This window comes from Alosa pseudoharengus, unplaced genomic scaffold (assembly GCF_046254945.1).
Source record: "Alosa pseudoharengus isolate Yale_2024_CS ecotype anadromous, Long Island Sound unplaced genomic scaffold, YU_APseudo_1.1 YU_APseudo_1.1_scf_6, whole genome shotgun sequence".
NCBI classification, from domain to species: Eukaryota; Metazoa; Chordata; class Actinopteri; order Clupeiformes; family Clupeidae; genus Alosa; species Alosa pseudoharengus.
Genome location: NW_027468848.1, coordinates 30,819,899 through 30,840,542, shown reverse-complemented (window position 1 = coordinate 30,840,542; position 20,644 = coordinate 30,819,899). Strand labels below are relative to the sequence as shown.

Below are 20,644 nucleotides of genomic sequence, written 5' to 3'. Positions count from 1 at the left end.
TTTGTTGTTTTCACTGAAAGGTAGTCAGCGAGGTTTGGTCCACTGGTGATCGGCAGGGGTGTATCTACGTAACGGCAGGAGTAGATGTTGTGGGGCTAAAGGGACATCTCCGAGCCCCTGATTTTCTCAAAGAGTCCGTCGTCATCCATAGTGTCACACACAGGGGTGTCTCCATGATGGCATGGGGGTAGGGGGGCAGGGGCTAAAGGGATGTCTCAGAGCCCCTGCTTTTCCAGAAGTATCCGTTGTCATCAGGGTCCATGTCTATTCTAATTTGAGGCACATTTAATGGAAGTCTTTCAGGACTGCGGAGCAGAGAAACAAAATAAGACGTTCGAAACAAAAGACACATTTCTGCAAAGAGCCCTGTCTAAAAGCTCTGTACTATCCATTTACAGTTTATTCAACGGAACTAGGCATGTGTCATTTCAATATAAGTATCTTGTATGTAAGGAAAAAGGACATTTCTACCAAATGACATTATGGAAACTGTTTTATGATACGATTCTGCAGCAAAACCAAGTATTTGTAATGTCAGAAGGTATGATCCTTAAATAAGAGTTGTTAATAAGCCATCTTTTTGTTGGTTTTGAAAATAATTCAATTCACACTGGTTTTCTCCAGAAGACTTCTTGTAACAGACTGAAATAGGGACATTAATGTTCAAAGCAGTTTGAGTGAGAGACTATGGCCTTCTGTCCAAGCACTACTCTGGGGATGGCTCAGAAATAGTCAACGCCTTCCTGTACACGTTGGTCTCTTTCTGTCCTTTGATCCCTCAAGGTAAGATTACAGATGTCTGATGAACACAACGTAGGACAATTACCAGATGAAAAAGAGCTTCAAAGGGAACATTCCATATCTGGGGAACCTTTTGATCTAATCTTTTTGATTCATTCACTACCCCTCCACTTGCATCACCTAAATGATCTTACCGCTGGGCCTCTGTCCAATATCATTTCTCTATCTCTGTGCTGTTTGACGAGACACTCATCCATCTGTGCAGGGAGTGTATATAGCAGGCTGTAGTTTGCTGTGTAGGAATGTTTGTTATAACTGGAAGTGGCTGTATGTGCTGGGAGTGGGACCTCTACAAAACCCCAGTCTGTTTGTCTGACCTTTAACCTACAAACCAGGCCTGAGGCATCAGCCTGCACTGATTGGGCATCTTAGCGTAGTCAGACATACAGTATATACAATATGTATACATACTTATACCCATGAGTACTTTACACACACACTCACTCAAAAAAAAAATCCAATATACACACATGTACACATACAAACAAAGACACACTATGGTCATGCTTGGATGGACATTTTCTCTCGTCACATAAACAATAATTTTCATGTGCACACAAGCATATCTATACACTGTATACTTGTAGAAATGTGTTAAACATGCTCATACCTACACCTACACACACACAACACAACGGCCATATTTTTGGCAATACCTTGACATTGAGTTGGCCTGGTAGTAGTATTTCCTCTCAGCAGGAGGTGTGCCGATCAAGGAATGAAGTGGACTTTTCTCCTGTGGAACAGAAGCAGACATAGGACCTCAGATTACCCCACACATGAGCACACCTGTAGCCCCACACTCACAACACTCACATCCCAAATGAAGATCAGCTTCAGCAACATGCTCATTAAATGCACATTAAAAAACAAAGGTGGCTTATCCCACTGCCTGGGCACGTCAACAGAGAATTAACAAGATCTATCAATTTATAGCACCAAATAATATGATTAAGTGCACAATAATAATGAAATATTATTTACAAAAATAGAATGGAAAAATATAAAAATTAATTGTATAGAATAGTGGTTATTTGACTATCCTAAGTGCACCTTATTAATTCTCAGTTGATGTGCTAATATGTACAAAGCAAAGAGAGAACTGGCTGTGATTACATTTGCATAAATGATAAGCAATCAATTATTAACAACTGCAGGCAGATGTTTCAATTATACTTTCTGTTAGATAGAAGTATGGTATCTAACAGTTCTATTTTCATTTTCTAACAAGCATTTAATGCTTACTGTAACATATTACATGCATGTTACTTCAAAAGACAGAAGCATCAACAGTGATCCATTACAGTCTGGACCACAGACACAGACGAAGCCCATAAAAGCTAAGAAGATGTTGAGACATTCGTCTCAGACATGGAAATGGAGAGAGAGAAAAAAAATGTTAGAGTTAAGGGATGCAGAAACCAGCCAAGCAAGATAAGAGTAGATGCCAACAATAAAGAGGAAAAACAAATGAACAAAAGTGCTCCATCACTCCGTCATCCACTCATCACAAACTTAAAAAGGAGAGAGAGGGGGAGTGAGGGAGAGAGAGAAAGAGGTCAGTTAGTGCCATGCTGAGAGAACAGAGCCAGCTGAAAAACAGAAGCGAGCAGACAGACAGAGGTGCTTTCCAAATGTCCCAGAGGCAGGGGCGCCAGACCCAGGAAGATGACAGAGGAGGGCCACGCGAGCCCACTGAGAGCGGTGCCGGCCGGGGCTGTCTACTCACTGTCTTTATCACCTAAGAAGGGTTCCTGCTCCATCATGTCCATTGGGATTTTAATGCTGGGGACATTCTCATTGAAGGGGTAGTCAGACTGCACAAGAGGAAAACATGGTCATAAGATCTAAGGTCGCTTTGATGATAAAATAAAAGATAATATAATATAATGTTTGTAATAAATTATATGTATATAAAAACAATATAAAATATAAAAATTAGGTAATTAGGTATACTAAATGATGATTGGCACTAGCTCCAATGTGAGACTGATTGGTTATTACATTGATACAGTCTGCTGTTTTGGAACTATGGGTAAGTATTAAGTACCAGGGAAAACTTCTACGACTGTTATTTTTTCTGACTTAATGTGACTCCTGATTCAGTGTGACAGTTATGCTGGGTAATGCTGATCGCAGCGCTCTCTCTCCCTCTCCCTGAACTCTGCTGAGGAGAGCTGCTAAATAATGAGAAACAACCAGATGAAAAGATAGAGAGAGAGAGAGGCCCTGGAATGACACAATCACAGAGTGTGTGACTGCTAGTGCCAGGTAAAGCATTTCACTGTCATGATGGCCCCCTTATTACAACCATGTTATATCCTGAGTAGAGGAATTTTAAGGGGACAAAACAGAATCCTACATTCCAACAGCATGGATCCTTCAGCATTGATTCAGGATCAATACAAAATCTACAGCATCTATATGCCTATCTGTACATACTGTACATTCACGTGATCCTTTCATCAACAATATAACCTCTTGATCCTGTTCAGGAAATTTCAGCAAACTAATATGGTTCAATAGGCTTCAACATGCAAGAAAAATGAAGGAAATATTTGTTTTAGATGAACTTACATCCTCAACATCACTGTCTATGCTTCCCCTCTTTTTCTTCTTCTTCCTCTTCTCGTCCTCCTTCTTCTTCTTGTCTTTCTCAGGTATGACGTCGTCCAAGAAGCTGAGTTCATGTTGTAAGAAAAGATAGTCCATGGCTTTCCTCACAGCGACTAGGGCCAGAATCTGGAGGTGGACATGACAGGCACCCTTACACATAATCTCAGCATGATCTGTTTAGCCATGGCTACAGTCTAGAGCAGTGGTTCTCAAATGGGGGTACGTGAAGGCACTCCAGGGGGTACGTGAGATTTTAAAATATACATATATTTAAAAGTAGAATCCATGCAATGTAAAAAAATACTTTAAAAACAATTATTTAATAAATATTTCAGTAAAATATAAGTTCATAAAATGGAGTCGTGGTTGAAGCGTAGCTGTAATTCTTGTGAAAACACGGAGGGACAAGTGGCAAAGAAGGCCAAACCAGAGCCGGCAAAATTCCGGCTGTATCTTGAAGAATATGTTTTATTGCTCTGTTTTAAGTCTTTTATTTCTCAACTAAAAATGCTTTGCGCTGGTTAGGGGGTACTTGGCTGAAAAAATATTTCACAGGGGGTACATCACTGAAAAAAGGTTGAGAACCACTGGTCTAGAGTACTGCTGACCAGTAAAATTAATTGATCTACACAGCATTCTTTCCTGGCAGTACGTACGGTATGAATATATTTCAAGATGTGGATGATAAGTACAAGATCATGCTGAAAGCCCAGCAGACTTATTATTGTATGTTAAAAGTACGTATCTGGCATCTGGATACTATGTGGGGGTTTAGATGAATAACTCAACAGGCTTACAAATGTACACGCAAACAAACAATATCAAAATCACAAAAAAAGCCACTACATGCAACCTTAGCTGACCGCCATGTAACAACTTACCATGACGGGGAAGATGATGGCTGCCACAGTGGACTTAAGGATCCAGAGGGCAGCCAGGCAGAGCACCTGGAGGAAGGTAAAGAGGTGGACCTTGCGCAGCGGCACGTGACGCAGGTAGACAAGGTCTGGCTGGTGTTTGGCTGGCATGAGGAGCAGCTTCAGACGGTCCATGAACTAAACAACAACACGGACAGAAGACAGGACTTCAGAAACATAGGTTGTCATATTATTTATTAATTTTTTTGAAAAGTATATTTTCTTGGGCTTTTATGCCTTTAATGCGATAGGACAGTGGAAAACGACAGGAAGCGAGTGGGAGAGAGTCGGGGAGGTATCCGGAAAGGACCACGGGGCGGGAATCGAACCCGGCCGGGGCCAAGGGTTGTCATATTTTATAGAGAATGGCTTCTCCAAACACAGCAGTTGAACGTTTCCGAGGATGGACTGTATATTCAAATGTGGCATTTGAGACATCTGCATAGCCTGTTTACTTTCTTTTCTCCTTTTCCTGAAACTTGTGGTTGATAAAGTACTGATTTGAATTTCTGTTGTCAAAGGAACTTATCAAAGGACAAGTTTCAGATATCATATTTTCACTGTTCCTGGTCACAAACAGTTTGCTAAAGACGGATGACCACAGCCTGGCCACACCCCAGGTGGAAAAGCTTTATGGGCCGTCAAAGCTTCTTTGAGCTGATCTGGAATCAGATCAAAGCTGTAAGACAACAACAAGAGGATTTGACCAGGTGGAGAATCAGTTGGTGTCAAGTACCTTCACTGAGAAAGGTATTTTCCTTTCTCTTTTTTTCCATCACTATTCTCACTGCTGTTTCCCACAGGCAAGCAGATTTGTAGGGAAGAGGGAGTGTTTGGGGACAGAACGCCGAGTCCTTGTTCTCTTGCCGTAACCAGAGAGCAGGGTGATGCCTGTGTGTGTGTGTGTGCGCACGTGTGTGGGGTGACGGTTCGTCGGAAACAAAAGACCCACCTGTACTCCGTTGAGAGAAGCCACGCCCATGTAGAGGAAGACTCCGTACAGCACAGGCATGGGGATGAACTGCAGGCCACCGAGAAAGAACAAAGCAGCCATGAACAACAACTCCCAAACAAGTCTCCTTCAAATTAAAAAAGTGGATACCTATTATAACCTAAAATACCTAAAATACCTAAAATATAAAAAAATCTCTGATGTGACATTAGAAGAGCAACATTTGCCTAAATGTAACAGATTCGCAAGTTGCTGTTTCAGTTTATATCTGAAACACAAACTAGCATGAGAGCTCAGCAGACTGAAGCGGTCATTACCTTGAGGATAGGGGACATCAGAACGGAGAGGCCAGTGAGGATGAAGACACACACGCCGGTGACACGCTGCTCCCTATCACACAAAAACAAACACTTTGGAGACTTCGCAGTTTCACACACAGATGCATAGTGAGCATTTTACAGTAAACCAGCCAGGAGCTTCAATGCAGTAGGCCTACACGTGATTAGTGGATTTGCGTTTCTCATCTAACATCTCAGCCATGTGGCCCCATCACTATGTGTGAGGGCCGAAAGGAGTTTTGAGAGAACTGCCAGCGCTCCGAATATTTGTGTTGATCCAGCTTACAGCTGCATCAATACGGGGCCACCTGCTGCTAACCAAACAAGCCGTGTTTGGAGCACAAACCTCCCAGTGTGCCACCCAGCCAATAACATCCCCACTTAAGAGCTATCTACACACCGGCAAAATACTGGGGCACATACCCATGTTTTGATATGGAAGAAAAAATATACAGCATGAAGCCCTCCTTCGAATGGGGCATTTGTGCCAATGCTATGCTGGAAGAGACTAGCGTATGTGAGCTGTATGAGAGTTTTTTTTTGTTGGGCCCTACGTCAGTAGCCTGCTCAGTCTGCTTTTTCGCTGCACGATGACTGGGCCTGTGAACCGAGCTACCACGCTACCACTCCATTACCTGACTCCCAGGAACTTGGGCTGCTCTCCAGGGGCCGAGGTCTCCGTCTCCATCTTCAAGCTGTCGATGTGGGCGATGGAGATAACAGTGGCAGCCACGTACCAGGGCAGACCCATGAAGGAGCACACTATCATGAGTACGGCCACCCAGAACAGGTCCAGGTGATAGCCCGCTCCTTTCTGTACAGAGAAAGGAGGTCTGTGTTTGAGTGGAACATCACTTTTACAGACATTCATAACAGATTTGTATTAAATTACATAATATGCTGGGGTGATTAACTGCATGTGAAAGGCTTGAAGAAGCCAGCATGCATTAAAAGTGCACTCATATAGGTTTATTTTACATTCACGATTTACATTCATGAACACCTAAGATACATTACAATGCTTGTGTGTTATAGCTTATTATCTAAAGTATACTATACTTTCCATCTTGGAAGTCATGTTGTTATGCATGTACTTCATTTATAAGACGTTATGCCATTCTCTATTAATAATAATAATGAATTCATACTGAAAGTATCTGGTGGATAAATGAATTTATTAATAATAATAATGAATTCATACTGAAAGTATCTGGTGGATAAATGATTGTAGTAAGTAAATAAGTAAATGTAGGTTATCTGTCTTTATTTTTAACTCAAATAAAAATCTAAAACAACATTTCTCTCGGATGTAATGTTGTTATGCATGTACTTAATTTATAAGACGTTATGCCATATGACTGCCTTATAACCCTTTCTCTATTAATAATAATAATTAATTCATACTGAAGGTATCTGGTGGATAAATGATTGTAGTAAGCAGTATTACCAATATAGGTAATCTGTCTTGACACATATCTCATAACTCAAATAAATCTAATCTAAAACAAGATTTCTATGTGTTTTCTGTGTGCTGATTGACCGACTGGATGTTATTTAGGTCTACAGACACTGGCATTGTCCAAGATTATTCTTAGCCTTTCATCCCTGAGGGACAGTGACAGGGTCAGTTCTGTCTCGCCTGTCTGTGCGAGCTCATTGTGTTTTCCCTACACGGCCCATTGATACTAGGACCACATCAAGAGAAATAGCTAAAGCACATGGGCGGATGAGTCTCCTGAAGGCGCCCTAAAGCCAGATTTATTGGGACGTATTCCTCATGACCATTGCATTGGAAAAACTGAATGGCCAAGAGGAGGGGGAGAGTGAGCACATATTTGCGGTGGCTGTGACATCTTAAACTTCTTCCTGACCGTGTGCACTTCCTCTCGTCAGTTCTCTGCTCCACTGCTGCTGCTGGTGTGTTACTGACATCTTAAAATGGACGTGCTAATTGATATGCTCTATTTCTCATGACATCTAAAAAAAAAAATGTGCTGAAACCATAAAATGTGACTCAGTCATTCTACTGTTCAACACGCCGTTTCATCACAGCCAGCAGTCCATGACTTTCACCCATGTGATGTAATAAAACACAGTGTGATACAATGAAAAGCTATTTCTGTTTTTAAGCCGGCAGCTTTAGTCACTTCCTGCTGGCTGTGAGGTAAATAGCCTCTTTTTTCCCCTCCCTCCCTCTCTCTCTCCGTCTCTCCCTCTCTCCCCCCGCCCCTCTATCTCCCTCTCTCTCTCTCTCTTCTCTGGGACACAGACTGTCTATAAATATCCATTTCGCCTGGTGAGGAGAGTGCAGCCCTCTCCCCGCAGGCCGTCGTGTCTTTCCTGTGCCCCCTGAGTGCTTCTAACAGAGCACCGCTAAAGCATCCGGGGCATCAGTGCCAAGCGCTGTGCCAGCCCCACGCTGGCAGCACCATACTACACACACACAGCACCACCTCTTCCTACCCCATTTATCCCCTCTCTGCCTGCCTTGCGATGCGGTACGATGCGGTTTGATGCGTTGCGATGCCCACCTTCAACTTATGCTCCTTGCGGTTGACGATGACGGCGGTGATCTGCTGGTCCATGAAGAGGAGGATGGTAACGAGAAGGGCAGGTAGAGCCGACGCCAGGTACACCCACCAGGGGTTGCCCCCGAATGGAGGCACGAACCAGCCGCGGTTGGGACTCGTGGGCTGCAGGGGGAGGATTGGCAGAGTGAAAGAGAAGGGGGGGAGGGATTAAACAGTGGGAAGAGGAAGAGCTTGTTCAAACACACACACGCACAAACACACACACAAACACACCCACACACAGACACACACACATGCACACGCACACATACATACACACACACGCGCATGTGCACACACACACACACACAAACAGATACACACATACGCACACACACACACACACACACTCCCATTAATGGACACACAGAAAGACACATCCTAACTAATCCAGAGACGGTACTGTTGCGTACACATCCTATAGAGATAAGCAATATCTACGGTTTTGAAAGTTCTGGTATGTTTAACTATTGTAAAAGTGTCTCCTAAATCACATCATGCAAAAACATGAATAGATTGACCAATCAAAATGTGAGATGGAGTTAGAACTCTGATAAATAATCAGCACATACCGTAGCAATAATATGTCAGTGTCCAATTTGACCAATGCTCACTGCCAATGTCCACTACCAAAACTATGGCTTGTGAAATACACAGGCTACTGGAGAGTGGCCTCAGAAAATTGCAGCCACAGTTCTCTATTATTGATGAGTTCATGAAACATTGAGAGTAGTGAATCAAGTGGACTTTCAAACCAAAATGGAAGAGGAATCAACTATGTAAATGCAGGGTTGGTGTGTGTGTGTGTGTGTGTGTGTGGGGGGGGGGGGGCTGCTGGAGGATGGAGGCTTACCTTGAATTCAGTAGGCACAATGAGCTTGGGCGTGCCCACTCCCACCAGTGCGTCCACACCACAGAAGATCAGGATGGCCAGGATGATGGCAAAGTCACTAATCAGCTTCCTCACCTGACGGGGGCATTTAGGTCATTAGCAAATGTGTATGTTACTTACAACATTGAAGTCTAAATAGCATGTTGTGATTAGATGGATGGGTAAAGTAGACATATACATTCTGTGTGTGTAGTTGATCTTTAATTAATGTACTTAATTAATGAACTTAATGTAAACCACTATACATGGTAACGAAGCTTGACTCTTGAACTATTTATCCAAAAAGCCATCGGGACTCATAGCACACTAACCCCTACAAGACAATGAAGTTTGACTCTTAAAACTATTTAACTGATGAACCAGCGAGGCTCAAGGCCGTGACTCACCGTGGTGGGGAAGAAGGGGCTGAACTTGAATTTCTTGAGCCCCATGGAGCAGGTGTAGGTGCCGAAGAAGAGGATGAAGGACATGAGCGTGATGTCCGGCACAAATTGGCACGCCTTGCCCACCAGCTCACCCTTGTACTCTAGACACTGGGAGCGCGTCAGGGATGACCACGTGGCGTTCATGGGCTAGGGGAGAGAAAACACACGCACGCGCACACACACACACACACACACACGTTCAGTGACACACATCCTGCAGTCCACACTCCATAATTGTGGAGTAAATACAATATCAAAAACAGCAGACAGCCTGTCTGAGCATAAATTATGTGAACATTTAAGGGGCTTAAAGCAGCCCTAAAGAGGTTTTTTACCTTAAAATAACTTTTCCAAAATCATTTTGATGGCACATAAACTCTAAATAGGGCCAACTGCACTTCTGCCGCACTTCATATCATTTGTAATATAAGTTGCTGCCTCTCCCGCCCCACAAGGAAATCGAATTAGAAAAGAGCTGCTATGCTATAGACTGTAGAGTACAACTAGATTGGCTACTTACAAGAATTCAGAGCTCTCTTTTTACAGACTGATGTCTGTGCATTCCCTCTATATTGTATCTGAGTTATAATTATAGTTTGTTATAGACACCCTTATTATATTACAGTAACAAGTTCATTTATCATTGTGCTTCTCAACTGTAGGGGGCCCCTGACAGCAAATCTTCTTTAGTGCTGATTTAAGGAACTATACCTTTAATCAGTCAATTTCAGACACTTAATGCTGCAGATGCCCTCTTTATTGATCATTTGTTCACATTCTGTGTCTACCACAGCAGTGAAGTCCGACCCATCTACCACGCTGGACTCCAGGCAGCGCCCGCACTTCTTTTCAGGAAAAATGGCCAAGACGCTGGCATGGGATTGTGTTTGGGCATTACGTTTCAGCGAACCTGAACTGAAGATGGGACAAGGCTGAAGATGAATGAGCCCATTGTTGCGGTGACCTTTTTCTTCGGCTCGGTGCGTTATTTTCTGTGGACAAACCCCTGGCATCGCTGGGGTTTTAGTGGTGGTGCCCAGAGGGCAAGGGAACAGGGATGGGCCTCAGACAAAACAACCTGTGCGCGGGAGACTAATGTTTCACTGACAAAAAGGGCAGCAACGTTGTTCTGTTTGAGTACCGAACTGATACGGTGCGCCTAGCTGAACAAGAGGGCTGTCTTCAAAATGAATTCACAGTTGAAGGTTTCACAGGCATAAAAAAAGTTCTTATCTGTTTTATCACATGATTTTTGTGGGCTAGGACACCTACCATGTCGGTGATGTTGTAGAAAAACAGATCGTTTCCATCCATTGTTTCCGGCACTAGTCCTGAGCTGTTATCTAAAACAACACACAAACACACACACACACGACTCATTTGAAATCATGATGCAGTCTTACCACATGCTTTATTTTTACCATGACTCATAATTAGTGTCCCTGACCCCCCCAGCTTATTTCCATCCAGCTTTGGAGAAAATGATCCCATTAAGGTAGCCCATCTCATGCTGTGACGATGTGAGTGTATATCCTGGAGTGTCTGACTGTCTGTGTGCTTGTGTGTGTATGTGTGTGTGTGTGTGTGTGTGTGTGTTGCATGTCTCTTGGCACGAGAGATAGCCCAGAGCTCTTCAAGCCTATCGACCTGATGACTTCCTCTACCGGGCAGTAATCCCTAAAGAGCATTATGATGGTGGTGGGTGGCGGGGTGGGGTGGGGTGTGGTGTGGATGGGGTGACAGGGACTAATTTGCCCCCAACAGTCTCCATCTGCGCCACACTCACCAGTGGCTAAGGGGCAGTCGTGGGGGGTTCACATGGTCGGGGGGCAATGGGGACCGTCATGCCAGGATGGTTTGTGTGTTCTGGTGAAAGGTCATTCTCATTCTCTGCCTATAGCCCACAGCATTGTTATAATCCTACACACAACATAGGATGCCCATCTGAGTCTCATATCCTGCCTCCTCTTTCTAGAGATGCTAAGTCTGCCATGACAACAAGAGTGTTGAGAGGGATGGACTCCATAAGAGGGGCACTACACTAATGTCATGTACTGTATAATGTAGAACATGTATAATACATAATGTATATAATGCAATATAATGTTAAAGGGACACCAGGCAAGCTTGATGCTTTTTCTCTACGAAACTCCCCCTCGCTCAGTCTGAAGCTCTTTTCCTTTTCTTTGCATCTTCCGTCAAGGGTTTTCGCTGCTTCTTCGCCGGCTCTGCCATTATACACACGTTTGCAACAATCTGTAGCGTTTTGTTAGCCTGCCTCTGTGCTCTATGCAGGATGTAAACTGATCCTGCTTCGGTCGGCGGGTAGGATACACCGAACTTGCAAGTGGGATATTCTTCCTACAGGCAGTAGGGGCGGGCGAGAGAGCCTTCATTCGCCCCGTAATGAGTCATTTAACCATATACCGACTTACGAAGATGATTAATTAACACGAAAATGTTGCCTGGTGTCCCTTTAACCAACAATGTTCCTACATGGTGTTCTCTATGATACTGATCAACGTGATGTACTAAGTGGACTGAGTTGCAGTGACATTATCAGGGTTCTAAATTAACTTTTTTGATTACCAGTCCAGCCAATGTGGCTGGTAACTTCACTTCATTTCATGTTTGGGATCTCTATCTATTTCTCTGTCGATATCCTCATCCCCTGCTTCATTCCTATTTTCGCCCCCATAAGTCTGTCCCAACCACTGCCGCATTTAGTTTAATCTTAACTTAATAAAAAGGAGATATCAATTATCATCAACAATGACAAGCCAGCTAGAACCTTCCACTCGTTTTCTCTCCCTCTCCTGCACACTCAGACGCGTTCTCAATTAAATGGAGTAGCATAGGGCCTATGTTCAAGTTGGATCTTTATAGAGAGGACCCGAAAAGTATCATCTTTATGTAACATGCTGTTGGTGCATGTTGACATTGTATACTTTCTCTAACAAGAGCGAAAAACAGTTTGCAATACAGCTACTATTTATTGGCTAAATGTTGGTCCCTCCTCTGTCTCTTGGTGCCCTACACACAGTGCGTGATGCGTGTGGTGGTGGTGATAACTGATCCGGCTACCTTTTTAAAACTGAAAATTTTCGCCTACAAGCTCCTCACGTTCCATCTTCAGCTAACTCCATAGACAATAAAATAAACGATCTTGCTGCTTCAGGTTTTGCGGCCTCCGTTACATAACATCAGACCCCCACAAAGGAAATAGGTAAACACAATGCATTAATTGTGTTAATATTTCGTAATGCATTATGCATTTGTGTTATGTACATGTGTTAGGTACTTTTTACTTTACTTTACTGGCTAACTCCCTCCTCTTTCAGTCTATGCTTCCTGCTCTGGCTCCGTTCGTTCTTCTAATTCCTTGTGTTTTCTGGTAGACGCTCCGTTCGTTTCCATGGTCTCTCGCGCTGGTTTCACTGCAAACTGCGTGCAGCCGACGTAGCATTACGGCACAGTGGTCATGGGAAATGTAGGAAGTAGGCCTACTGCCGGGGGATATATGACCGAAAACGTATGTATCATGCACGTAATGCCTCATGCATCACCGGCCAAACTGGCTAGTACGTTTTTATTAACACCCGCCAAAATGAATTTTAACCCGCATTTGGCGGGTTGGCGGGTGTTAATTTAGAACCCTGGACATTATATAGCAAGGAGGCATATTGGCATAGCATAAAATGCCCTGATGTTATAGTAGCAGGTTAAATAGAAGGACTGTTTGTGAGTCCTGTGCAGCTGATGTGGTGAATGCACCAAAACCTGGGGCCACTCTGGGCTGTGTTTTTGTCATCTGAGATTTGATGGATCCTGGCTTGTTGTGAGCACATGCTGACAAAGGGTCGGGTATGTCCGCAACCAAATGTGCTGCGGCTGCACACACACACACACACACACACAAGGACAGAACTTGTCCGAGGAAAGAGATTGTCACTCGGCTCTTTGCCTGGAGTCTGTCCTCCTGTTTCATGGTGCAGAGGCCAAAGAGGACAAAGGGGAAACCACAGAGGAGGGATTCTGCTCTAACAAAGCAATACCATGCCATACTCTAACCATACCATAATGACCGCACCATACCATACTATACCATAGTAACAATACCATACCATACAATATCATACAAAAACCATACCACACTCTAACCGCACCATACCATACTATACCATAGTAACCATACCATACCATACAATACCATATCATACCATACCATACTATACTATACCTGATCATAAACCATACAATAACATAGTATAACCATACCATAACACACCATACAATACCATAATATAACCATACCATACCATAGTACCTTCCATTTCATACCATACCATCCATAACATACTCTTAATGATGGAAACTTAATGAGTGGGAATAAGAGAGTTTCTATCAAAAACAACAAAAAGCTCCAACATTAACTATACTCTGCAGTGAAAAGTTTTTGCCCATGTCCAGAAAACCTGTTTACTGAGGAAGGGTGCTGGGGATGAGAAAGTATTCTTAAAATAGGCCCCTGTACTCTAGGGTCAGAGCCTCCATGAAGTATTAACATTTAATGTGGACCAGATGAATTATTGACCAGCTGTAAAACTGAATGTCACAAAGCCTTCCACATGTCAGCCAGAATGTGACATCTAAAACAAACCTGACAGGTAAAAAAATCTGCAGATATTATTTACAAAACAAAATTACATTTTGCTCAACGCTGCAAACAGAAGGCAGAACCAAATTCAGCTTGTTCTCGGAAAACAAAAAAACGTACTGACCGCCCAATGTGATAACATGACCTTCAAACGTCACCACAGCCTCCTCTTCATCACCTATATTTAGAGCCGGCCAATAATGGACACCCCCAGGGGGGCGGACACCAACACAATTCACTTTTAATGTCAGCAGACAGCAGCAGAAGCCCCTACACACTCCATATCTGCATCATCCATCCTCATCATTCCTCGACATCCACAATGTATTGGGGTGAAGGTTTCAGTGCAATTACATGACTTGGATAGTCAAGCTAATGTTTGCATAGAACGTAGCCTTTTTAAAGCATTCATGTCCGATCATGGTGTGATGCATTTCATGTGTCATTGCATCTGCAGCACCAGTTAAAGTGGCAGGGAGACATCTCACACTGTGTGCTTCAGTGAGCACTGCAGGGTCATCAGTTCCCCACAACCCCCCCCCCCCCACACACACACCCACACACACTGTCCGTTCTGCCAGCTCGGCAACTTTCTGTTGACCACAGAAGGTCCAGGGGTAAGGTAGGTTAAGCCATGCATGAGAGATACAGTGCATACACACATATGCACACACACATATACACACACACACACACACACACACACACACACACACACACACACACACACACACACACACAAATGTGTGTAATGTAACATGGTACCAAACCAAAATAAAACTTCAACACTTTGCATGAATATCAAATGATAGCGTGACGCAAAAAAAAACAAAAAAAACACAGGTGCTCTGACTCACCTATAGTGGGCGCCATACACATGCAGTCGTACTGAGTGACCAGGTCCATCCTGTAGCTGGCGTCAATGGGGTAGTGGTGGGCCAGCTTCAGCATCTTCTTGAAGGCGTCATAGATGAAGATGAAGCTGATGAGCGAGGAGAAGCCCTCCTCGGTGAAGCGGGTGAAGTATTGCACCAGGAAGCTGGCGTCCGTCGCCACCAGGACCAGGCAGAAGAAGGCCGACCACAAGCCGATCCACAGCCGGAACTCCAGATAGTCAAACGCATTATCCCTGTGCAAGGGAAAGGAGTACAAATACCTTTAATACAGTTGAATAAATAAATACAGTGTCTATACAGTGTTGCTATATGTAAATATTATTTTTATATATTTAATTCCATTTATATATTTAATGTCCATATCCTATATCTAATGGCTTCATTCAGGACATCAATATTTATCAATAATTTATAATGACGTTGCAAAATAATAACAGCTGAGGTGCATAGTAAAGCAGAGTACAACTAATAATAGATAAGCGGATATGTTTAGGTAAGCAGAGATAAAAATTACATGTATATGTAAATTAAAATGTATGTAAATTACATGTACATGTATTTATATAGCAGATTCTTTTATCCTAAGTGACTTACAGAAAGAGAATAACATTCAAGCTACAGTGCTGAGGAGACCTTAGCTAGGGATTACTACTGCATCTATCAGTACTAGTACTAGAGGATAAGAGTGCCGACATTATAAGCACCAGTCAAAGAGGAGAAAGTGGTAGAAGAAGGAGGTAGAGGAGGGAAGAGGGAGACATAAAGACAAACTGGTGAGCAGAGTCGGACCTGCTGAAATTGAAGAGCAGCCTCTCGAAGACCAGCACGGGGCCAGTACTACTGAGGATGGTGAGGGGTTGACCGGCCAGCAGGCAGAAGACCGCTCCAGAGACCGCGGTGCCCAGGAAGCTCTCCAGCACGCCCTGCCAAACAAGACCCATCATCCCACGCGTGAGCAAGCCATACACACACATACACTTGAGCATGTGTATAGTATAGTATACACACACAACAGACATGTGTAAGCAAGCCATATACACACATACATACATACACATGCACACAAGGATGTAGTGGAGACTAAACAAAAGTAAACACAGTTTATCCACCTCTGGAATTTTCAGAAATAGAGTTTATCCACCTCTTATTAGAGTTTATCCACCTCTCAAAAGAGTTTATTCACCAATATCATACTGTATTATCCACATTCACAATTATCAACACTCTAGGAACCATTTAATACCACTTGTATTGTTATAACCATTGGGCAATAACCTCCACCATCATCAAACATGTTCTGAATGTCTTTTTAAAAAATCTGATACTGGATGGCGTCATCCGCCTTACCGTGATCACAGAATTCATAGTTTACCCACCTCTTATTTTACCAATACACCCCGTATAGTACACACACAACAGACACATGATATAGATAGAAAACAAGACATAAAGACATACAGTAGATATTGTGTACTACAGTATACAGTACAGTATCGTAAAAGCACCAACTACCGCCCCTTTCTTTCAAAAATTCTAAAACTCTAAATCTAAATTGTTTTTTAATAGGCTACTTTAAAATAACATTTGATAAATGAACCTTACATTTTTCAGTAGCCATAGGAGTGTAGATTTGAACCAAATCTGGTTTGGTTCTTACCGGGGTTTTCACTGTCTGATATTTCCAATTTTTTTTACCAAACTCGGAGTTTAGTGCTGGGCTGGTGGGTGCCTATTTCTGCCTTTTCACACGGCACATGAATGGTTAGACCGAGAATTCTCATTGCAAATCAAAATTCCACTGGACCTCCAAGCGGATTTTTCTTCGAGTCATGGTAAAATGTCATTTTTGGTACATAGCTAATTTACACTTATGGTGTGGGTGCTTGCGTTTCTTTAGGAATCCGCCGTCTTGGGTTGTATAGAAATGGATATTAAGTAACACATACACGTAAGAGAGTGAAAATAGGGGACGGGCGGTAATAGGTGGCATTCCTATATATGCAGTGTACACTACGTTGTATTCAGCAGTAAAGCTACCCAATCCCACCCCTTGCCCTCCCTTCTCTCTCTCTTTCCCAGCGGGCAGTCACCAGCAGGGGAGACCCCGCAGCAGGGGCAGGTGGCTTCCTGTCCCACAGGAAGTGAGGCGGCACGGGCATCTGCTCCCTCAGCTGACGCCCTGCTGTCGCTCAGCCGGCGCCGCTGCCAGCCACTGCCTGTCATGCTACATGCTGACCCAGTTGCAGAGAGGACAACACACAATCTCTCTCATACACACACTCCCTCTCACACACACTCTCTAGGTGTTGCTTTTTTTGAAAAGGCCAGGGTCTCTTCGGCACTTTGGTTCCATGATTCATTGCTTTTTTTACACATCTAACCTCTGATAACATATATAACTGTAAATAATAAGTATCATGTACTAAATATATCATTAATGTGTCATGGTAATAAATGCATTTGAAAACTAGTCAGTCACACAGTCTCACTCAACCACAAACAAATGCACGTGTTGTATATGGAGTGGGAGTGGGGGTGGGGGTTGTGGTGTGGGTGGGTGGCAGCGGTACTAACCACACACTGCTTGCGCATGAAACATTGACAGCGCTGATGTCAAAGGTCTCCTGCAGCTGTTAACCCACCTGCATGTTTTCGGTGGCGTCCCCCAGCAGACCGCCGAACGTGATGGCATTGGTCACAGTCCCCAGGTAAATGAATAAAATTGCCGACAGAGACTGGATGTTCACCGCATCATAGAAGTCACTGGCGAAGAACGGCGCTTTGCGCTTGATGTCAAGTATAAGGCCACCGCAAAACCTGAGGGAGGGGTAACATATTAAGCGCACGGAGACGGCTGACAAGCGAGGACAAACAACTTGGACACACACTGGTGCAGTTAAAGGAAAATCTGGGATGGCCATGTGCGAGTGTGGTTATGGATGTTGATTGAGATTTAACAGTGTGGACACTACATCCAGAACAAACCTCAATGTTTGTTTATAAGACAAGAAAAAAACTGCTGACCAGACAGAGAGAGAGAGAGAGATTTAGAGATAGAGAGATAGAGAGAGAGATAGAGATACAGTAGAGAGAGAGAGAGTTAGAGATAGAGAGATAGAGAGAGAGATAGAGATACAGTAGATAGATAGATAGAGAGAGAGATAGAGAGAGAGATTGTTGTGCTTTTAAGTAACATGATTTTAGGCGGGCTAAGGTGGATGTGGCTTCAGGCTTATAGACTGGTTCAGGACTAAGTGAAAATATGGGACTGTAATTTATTCTTTGGGCATGTGGGGGGTTGAGGATTGTCTTACTTTCCAGTCCTCTTCAGTTCATCACCCACTGCGTGGCCCCCTCCGCCATGACCCCCTTCATGGGGCGTGTCTCCATTCATATGCATGTTGTCTCCTCCAGAGTACATGTTCTTCCTGAGCACACACACACACAACATATAGCTGTCAGTACTCTGTAAACACCTCATACAGTAGTTGCATTACTGCATACATACAGTCATAAAAGCCCTTTTAGGGACAAGTGTTGTAAATTACCTTTAGCTATAAACACCATGATACTTGCATCAGATAGCTGTTTTCATTTTGTCTATGTATACTGTATCTGTATCAATCAAATAAACTCTAATAATAATAATAATAATAATAATAATAATAATAATAATAATAATAATAACAACAACAAGTATTAGAATGGCAACCTCAATCATGGGATTTGAGGCTCACAGGGGTAAAATGTAGGGGAGTGATTTCAAAGACAGTTTTGATTCAGTGGAATCTTAGCAGGCCAAGTCAACAGACCCGATGGCGTCAACTATCAAATACTTGGAGGAAAGAGCTTTGAGAGTTAGAGACCCTTGTCACAAAACACTCTGTTGGCTTCATCTACATCTTTATATTCAACCCAGCCATCACACAGAATGTGTGTTGAATATAGCAGGACTAAAGTAGATTCTCCCACTCTCTTCATCGGAAACCCTGGAGGGGCAGGATTAAGTGTGTGTGTGGGGGGGGGCAAAGTGCACTGTCAAAGGATGGGTGAGGCAGTGAAAGAGCGTGATGGTAGTGATTGTAAATGTGTGAGTGTGAACGAGAGAGAAAGAGTGAGTGCTACTACTAAAGTGCCTGCAGTCCACTCACTGATTGACTGGCATGCTGATGCGACAGCCTGCTGTCAGTTCACCTGAAGCCAAAAACCCTTGACATGGCTCATCTAATTCAGTGCTACCCTTCAACTCCCTCTCCATCTCGATCACCTCCTCCTCCTCCTCCTCCTTCTCCTTCGCTCTCTCTCTCCTTCCGCTTCAACCAGCCCACTTACATCAGGAGTGCACTGGCCTCGCACGCGTGTCCCAGGCCACTTGGAGTAAGACTAACTTTCAACGGGTCCCTGAGCCTCACCATCAGGCCAGCCGCCGATCAAACACAGATAAACCTTCTTTAAACTAAAGTTAAGTTACAGTGGGCTCAGCCTAATTTCAAACAAATGTAAAAATGTGATTGTAAACACATCAATGTTAATAAGTGTTATGACAGGAGTGTATGTGTTTTGTCCAAACCTTTTGTCTGAAGAAGGCAAAGACTTTGGAGGTTCTATCCTGATGGTAGGGTCCCATTCTCCAGGCGGGAGGACAATGACCTCATCAAGGAACTCGTCGATCCCGGCCAACAGATCTTGCCTGTCCTTGGCTTTGTATGCAATGTCGTGGAAGACCTTGATCAATCAATCAATCAATCAATCAATCAATCAATCAATTTATTGTTTAAGGTGCAGTATCACCATGCAACATGGTCAATACACTGTACACAAACAAATTAACAAATAATGGGGGGGGGGGGGGTTAAATGAAAACAAACAAAGACAAAAGATGCCGGACGGAGCGGCATAATCGCCAGTGTACCCCTGACACCAAGACATTCAAGTGGAATCAGTTCATTTGTTAAGGCTATATTGTCGCATGGTGTTCTTGAACAGTCCAAACCACAGGTAACATTAGGCTGTAACATTACATGGACATGGTGGTCTTGAACAGTCCCACCAGGCCTTGGCCAGGCAACGTTATGTTAGGCTGTCTGCAGAGCTCCGAAAGCAAAGATCACAAAGGGTGGATGTTAGAGAGCAAGTCTGAGGTCGTTTGGAGATCACCACATCATGAGAACTGAGAACATGAGAACATTAACTAGCATGGAACATGACATTCAGTAGAAACTTGTGCAAATAGACAGACAAAACAAAAGCAAATGTAGGTGGGAGAGGAAAGGCAGGCGGGAAGGTGAAAAAATTGTGTGTACGAGACAGACACACAGATAATAGACGGCAGAAATTGAGAGAGAGAGAGAGAAAGAGAGAGAGAGGGAGAGAGAGAAAATGTCTTTTCAAACACACCTCATCAGACATGAGAGTGGCAATGGCTCTCCCAATTTCATGGTACGACCTCGCTTTGCCTTTGGGACCAAGAAGGATGAACAAGAATCTGTTTAGGACACAGAGAACAACAGATGTGACACACTGATGCATTACTGCCCATGTGCAATTAATCTGTTTGAAACCTCCCTTAATATAACATTT

At 43.4% G+C, this 20,644-nt stretch overlaps 1 protein-coding gene across 2 annotated transcripts in view; it reads right to left on the bottom strand.

Annotated features, from left to right (window-relative positions):
• Positions 1-200: 200 nt before the first annotated feature.
• Positions 201-20,644, bottom strand: part of slc4a4a (solute carrier family 4 member 4a) — a 59,098-nt gene continuing 38,654 nt past the window's right edge. For both annotated transcript variants that reach the window (XM_076271448.1, XM_076271449.1), the window contains 18 exons: positions 20,462-20,549; positions 19,635-19,789; positions 18,379-18,492; positions 17,707-17,881; positions 15,854-15,987; positions 15,026-15,297; positions 10,784-10,854; positions 9,473-9,658; positions 9,048-9,161; positions 8,156-8,317; positions 6,260-6,438; positions 5,604-5,676; positions 5,287-5,355; positions 4,299-4,472; positions 3,379-3,543; positions 2,531-2,618; positions 1,458-1,537; positions 201-305 (listed from right to left, as the gene is read on the bottom strand). In XM_076271448.1, the coding sequence (XP_076127563.1) occupies positions 1,494-1,537; positions 2,531-2,618; positions 3,379-3,543; positions 4,299-4,472; positions 5,287-5,355; positions 5,604-5,676; positions 6,260-6,438; positions 8,156-8,317; positions 9,048-9,161; positions 9,473-9,658; positions 10,784-10,854; positions 15,026-15,297; positions 15,854-15,987; positions 17,707-17,881; positions 18,379-18,492; positions 19,635-19,789; positions 20,462-20,549 (2,263 nt within the window). In that variant the 3' untranslated portion in view covers positions 201-305; positions 1,458-1,493. The remainder of the gene's footprint in view (positions 306-1,457; positions 1,538-2,530; positions 2,619-3,378; positions 3,544-4,298; positions 4,473-5,286; positions 5,356-5,603; positions 5,677-6,259; positions 6,439-8,155; positions 8,318-9,047; positions 9,162-9,472; positions 9,659-10,783; positions 10,855-15,025; positions 15,298-15,853; positions 15,988-17,706; positions 17,882-18,378; positions 18,493-19,634; positions 19,790-20,461; positions 20,550-20,644) is intronic.